Source organism: Megascapheus bottae, chromosome 20, assembly GCF_031878675.1.
Source record: "Megascapheus bottae isolate mThoBot1 chromosome 20, mThoBot2.hap1, whole genome shotgun sequence".
Taxonomy (NCBI): domain Eukaryota; kingdom Metazoa; phylum Chordata; class Mammalia; order Rodentia; family Geomyidae; genus Megascapheus; species Megascapheus bottae.
The window spans coordinates 20,049,170-20,055,047 of NC_143528.1; the positions used below are offsets into that span (position 1 = coordinate 20,049,170).

General features: G+C 55.9%; 1 protein-coding gene across 2 annotated transcripts; it reads right to left on the bottom strand.

Annotated features, from left to right (window-relative positions):
* Window positions 1-1,643: 1,643 nt before the first annotated feature.
* Helt (helt bHLH transcription factor) lies at window positions 1,644-3,302 on the bottom strand. 2 transcript variants are annotated; one of them, XM_090353770.1, is made up of 4 exons: window positions 3,276-3,302; window positions 2,793-2,897; window positions 2,517-2,613; window positions 1,644-2,140 (listed from the first exon to the last, which is right to left on the bottom strand). In XM_090353770.1, exons 1-4 carry the CDS (start codon window positions 3,300-3,302, stop codon window positions 1,644-1,646), a joined length of 726 nt encoding a protein of 241 aa, XP_090209896.1. The 2 variants fall into 2 exon arrangements, with proteins under 2 accessions (XP_090209896.1, XP_090209895.1); XM_090353769.1 differs by having other exon boundaries at window positions 1,644-2,143.
* Window positions 3,303-5,878: the final 2,576 nt, after the last annotated feature.

Below are 5,878 nucleotides of genomic sequence, written 5' to 3' on the forward strand. Positions count from 1 at the left end.
TTCATGTTCATGTCCACACTCCAAACTTGATCAGTTCTTAAAGGAGCTAGGTCCCATTTTGTCAAAGTTACTTGAAGAATCCCTTACATGCAACTACTTTGCTACAATTTAGAGAATTTTTTCCCCTCCTCTAGACAACATGTATAATTACAAGTGTCATTTTTATGGACAGAAAAAGGAAAAGTTTTGTTTGTTTTCCTGTCTCTGTGTAATGAAGTTTGTTGGTTTACAAATTGCCAGACAACCCATTCTCTGACCTCAGTAAACAAAGTAGGTCAGAGTTCTCTTAAACCCTGTCCAGAGAAGAAGAATAAGTTAATTTACTATGGTCTGGCTTCCCACTTCTTCAGCTAGATGACTCCTGGAGACAGGGAAAATGTTCCATATCATTTCAAATAATTTATTTAGAAGTCGTCAAAGACAAAATTTCAAGGGAAATAATCAATGATGGGGGAAAGTTTTAGATCTTTAGTTAGTTTATACATTTATATAAAGCAATATGGAGTGCCACTTGGCAATCTGGGTCTCAAAACAAAAGTGATTGTAGCTTGCTATTTAAATGTATCCGTATTTTGTGGAAAAACCCAGATGTGCAGGAATTAAGTCACCATCCTTTAAGAGATCACTAGCCAAGTTTTGCCAAGATTCTGCTTTCCCAATGTTCTGAATGGGGGGCGGGGGGGGGGAGATCTCTTGGGAAGGACGGCGGAGGGTGAGCCTTTGTCTCCAGTCCTGACAACTTGAACCCGGCTCCACTGGCGGGCTGCCGGGAGGGGTGGGGGGGAGGGCCAATTCCCTGGGGAAAGAACACTCGATCGACCTGTCCAGTGCCTGCCCAGGCACCCAGCGCCCAGGCAGCTGGGCTGATCTGTGCGTAAAAAAGCCAACGCCGGTTTCCCAGAACTCTCTGATGTCTGAAGGCAGGAAACTTCGATGGGTGTTGTTTCTACGTCATTTATCAGAACCTTACTAACTACATATCCGTATACTTTCTCCTCCTTGGCCCCCAGAGTTGTATTAAGGTCGTGAGTTCAGCTCGGTGTCCTGACGGCCCGGGTTCTGCTGCGTTCCAGACCTGCGCGTCTGTGCGCCCCGGGTCAGAAATGCCTGGAGGGAGAAAGGACAGCCACGTCCCCGGCAGGCGAGAAGTTCTTCAAAGCCACTTCTCCTCCAGTCCTTCCATTTGCCTATTTTCGGAGACCAGAACCACGTTCCTAGCTTCAGCTCCCTTCCGAGGACCAGGCAGAGGAGCGCAGGCTGCAGGCAGTCGCGCAGTTAGCGCACCCCAAGAGCAGTCAGTCGCACCCCTAAGCCATGCCTCCAAGAAAACCTACTAACGCCTCCATTTAGCTTCCCAGTCCTTCAATCTCCTCCAAGGGCCCACTCCCCAGACAAACACCGAGGCCGCTCAACCCAGCACCCTAGGCGCCGTGAAGGGAGGGGGTATAAGATAACAAAGAAAATTTACGTCTCCGGGTCTGTATTACAAAAGGTTTATTGCCAGAGGACAATCAGAAGACTAATTTGCTCACGGCCTTCTCCCACCCAGTGTTTGCTGTGTTTGACATATATTTACACCCGTACAATAACAGTATATACATTTGCCCTAGCCTGCGTCCAGAGGGCGGGCGAGCTCGCGGGCGTCAGAGCACCTGGGGGTGCTGCGGGGCGTGCAGGTTGAGGGCGTTGGGGTGGGCGTGGCCGATCAGGTTGAGGTAATGTCGATCGAGGCCTTGAACCTGCGACAGGAAGGGGCTGTGCTGCTGCGCTGGGCTTGAGAGTGGCACCGGTGCGCTAGGCAGGTAGGACAGCGCTGGACTACGAGCTGCACCATGAGGCCAGGAGAACGAGCCCGGGGCAGCACCCTGGGGGAACACAGAGGCCTCGCCCGGGGTGTGGCCCGCAAACTCTGGACCTGCGGGGTGCAGCTGGTATGAGAAATCCGGCTCCGGGAGCGAAGCGAGGGGCGGATAGGGGGGCTCCGCGCCCAGGCGGGCCTTGGACTGCAGAAAAGCGAGGATGCGCGCGTACTTCGTGTCCTTGGTCTCCATGCGTTCCACGGTGGTGAGATAATGTACCAGGTTCTTCATGCATTCGTGGTAGCCGTAGTGGAAATAGTTGGCAAACTCCGCCAAAAGTTCTGCTGGAGAGGCGACAAATATGGTAAGAAAGAAAACCGCGAGCGTTCCCTTCCCCACCGCAGGCCGCCGCTGGAGCCGCTCCTCTGGCCCGAGGGCCCACTGGAGGGTGGCACTTCTTTCTGGAGACCTGGAATGCTCCAGCGAACAAACCTTCCCTCCCCAACCCCTCTTCCCCCCACCCCCCAAAAGCCCGGCCTTCCTCCATCGAACCTCATGGGAGGTCCAGAAACCCAGGGTTCTTAGAAACCTTCCCTGCGGCTCCGCCAGCGCCCAGGCTGCAGAGGGGCTTCGGGAAGACTCCTTCTTTCCCTACTCAGCTCCCCACTAGGTCTACGTGGCGCAGGCTCCCCGCCCAGTTCCCTACTCCTCACCCACCTTTTTCCCTTCCCCGGGGGAAATCCGCCGAGTGCAGGGCCCTCAGGTACTGAACCGTCATCTCCAGGATCTCCGCCTTCTCCAGCTTCCCTGAACTCTGCCGAAGGAGAACAGGCTACTGGTGGCTGCTCAGCCCAGGTTTCAGGGGGACCCCTAGCCGGGCTCCTCCAGGATCTGCGCGGGAGGAGAGAGGCCCGGTGCGCACGCCCATCTCCTTTGGGTCCAGCGGGCCGCGAACGGTTCCCATCACCTGACACCCAGGTCTGCGAGCGTTACCTGCTTCGCCAGGGCCATGGGCACCGTTTTGCCCAGCTCGTTCAAGCAGCGGTTGATCCGATCCCTCCGTCGCTTTTCTATCACTTTATGGGAAACCGGAGTTCTCTGTAAACAGACGGGATTTTCTGTTTTGACACTTAGGATGTCTGCTTCCCTGGGCAACCCCAGGAAGGGATCCCCGCCCCGCCGAGCCCAGGCCGAGGAGCTGGGTCCCCGCGGGCCCGCACAGGTGCGCTCCCCTTTAAAGCCGTCCAGCCCAACCCGACCAACTGAGGCGAGCTAAGCGCGGGGACCTTGGGGAGATGACCGCCAGCCTCCGCGGCTGAGCTCCTCCTGGGCTGGGCACTCGCCCTCCTCGATCTCTGTTCCCTTTCTAAAGCACGCAGGATTCCTCCACATTCCATGCCTCGAGTGGCTCCATCTCTGAGATGGGTCCAGCCACGTGGGGTCCCAGGCCTCCGCCACCAGGGCGCAAGGACTCACTTTGCGTTCCTTGAGCTTGTCTGACATCCTGCTCAGTACGCGCCTTCGGGGAGAGGCGGTGGCGCTAGGCACCCGTCCACTCTCCACCTCGTGTGCCTCTTGGAGGGTCCCAGGTAGACTGCAGCCTCCCCACTCCGAGGGGCCGCCTTATAAAGCGGCCATCGAGGCTCCAAGTGCATTGACGAGTTGAATTATTCCGCAGGATTAAGGGATCCGGGTTTGGAGGATGTATGCATTGAAGATCAGTTTTAAAGAAGTTAAGAGAAAAAAAAAGTTTAGCAGCCGAGGGGGGCGAGCTGGGGGCAGGTCAGCTTTGTTAATCCACGTGGCCCTTCAAAGGACACGTGATAGGCCGAGGAATAACATTTGCATGGCAACCGCCGGGGCGGGAAAAGGAGGCGGTGGAGTCCCGCAGCAGTTGCGGGGCGCGGAGCGCAGGGGCGCAGTGGCCGTGGGCACCGGGGGGCGAGGACCCTCACAAAACAGTGTCGCCTCCTTTCGTCCCACCACTGAGCCTCACACGATCGCCTGTTTACAAATCCCAGCAAGCCCGCCGTCCCAGCACCGAGTGCGTTTTAAAGCCTGTCCAGAGTCATTAAAGTAATTAAGTAAGCCTTTAATAGGCTGTTCCGCCGGGTTCAAGGGAGAGCTCTTGGAGACGGAGGCGCCCCGTTTGTTCCCAGGCTTTTCTCACAAGACTTGGTGACACGTCCATCTCCCCCTTTTTTGTTTACACCGCTTTATTTGTCCGGACATCCCGGCAGGTGTGGGGCTGCGGCTGGCACACGAGGCTCCCGCCTCGCCTCGCCCCTCCCGCGGGCCTTGGGCACGCGACGCTCCCCCTTAACTCTCTGACCAAGTCGCCGGCTTTCTTTTCTCCCCCCTCGGGCTCTCTCTTGGCGGGGGGAAGAGGCTCAATTTGTAGCCTATTATCCTATACGAAAATGTCCATTGAAAAGTATGAATAGTTTTCATTGGGCTAAATTTTAATAATGCCAGGGGTGGGGGAGGAGACGGAGGCGTGGACGTGTGTGAGCGTGTGAGGGGGGTGGGGTGGGAGGGCTGGGGGGGGGCGACACGGAGAAGAAGTGGGCCGAGAAGAAAAGGGGGAATGCAGCTGGCCCAAGCGAGCATTATGCGACGTCACCTGCGTGAGGGGCGCTTACAGACCCCCTATTCATTTGCCTAATTTTGGTCAATTTAACAAACTTCAGGAGAAATTATTGTGGCTTTGTCAGGGAGGGTGAAGCCTTCTGATCGAATTAACAGCATGTTTTGATCCGGTAAATGTCATTAGAAAGGGAGAAACAATCGCGCTTAGAGGCTCCGGGGAATGCGCCCTAGTGGAGACGCCAAAGCGCACGGCTCACAAAGGGAGCAAGTAACTGCCACAGGGAACTTTTGTGCCCGCCCCTCGCCCAAGTTTTGACACAAAAAGGCATTATTTCATACTTGAATACGTTTAATCCAACGATTGTCTATTTTCTGCAAACATATTTTCACAGCATTGTTAAGTTTTTATGTCCCCCTTTCGCGGGTGCCTTTTCTTCCCCGTCCGGGGGCGGGAGAGCGCAGACACGCCGGGCATCAATATTTGTCACGGAAAAGGGCCCCGTGAAGTGAGGGGACTTGATCTCTTTTTTATGGTTTTAGAAAGCGAAAATATCGGGGTGGGGGGGGAGGAGGAGGAGGGAGGGAGGAAGGGAGGGAGGGAAGGCGCGGAGAGAGACGAAGGAGGAAATTGGCTGGAGAGAGCCCAGGCTAGGAGGGGGATGGCGGCGCCTGGGAACTCGCCTGGCCGCCTGCGCCTCCGAGGGACTGTGGGCCGGGGTCCCAGGCCTTCCCCCCAGGTCCTGGAGCCTTCCGGCCTGCCGGGGTATAGGTGATGGGCGAACTTTCTGGCAGACGGAATTCGTAACGAACCACCTTTCCTGTGTGATCTGATCCAGAGCCAGGCCAGAAGAGGCTCTAGGGCGCAGAGCCAGGCGTGGGGTGCAAGGCTTGGGGAAGCAGCCGCTCACCTGTCGTGGCTTGGGGGAAGGTGGGGGGCTCTGTCTGCATCACGGTCTCTGGGGTGTCCCTCTCAGTTTTGCCCCCAGGTTTGCTTCACGCCAGATGGAGCAGGACCGGAACCCTCCTGCAGGTTGTTCTGCCCGGTGCGTCTCCCGGGTGTCCATTTCAGTACTTTCGCCGCACACAAAAGGATTAAACGGGAACCCTTATCATCCAAATGAACTGGCATGAATGGAGAAAGGGAACACGCACACCCCTCTTTTTTTTTTTTTTTTTTTTTTTAAGCCAGTGGACTAAGGGTTGATCCTCTTAGGGCTGGTGTTAACCACCAGCTGCAGGCACCTTCCACAAGCTCAATTCATTCCATGACTACTGGTTAATTTCTCCGGGTATAGCACGGTGCTGGGCTCAAGGCTTGCCCAGGACTCAAAGCTCTTGTGTTAGGTGAAACTGAATGAGTGAGGGGGGAGTGGGGGCGTGCACGGGCGCAGGTGGGGAGCACAAACGCGCATGCGTCATTTGTGGTTCTAGGCTCTCCATCTACAAGGCCAGGACCGCTTCTTCAGGTTCCAGATGCGGGATATCCCTTC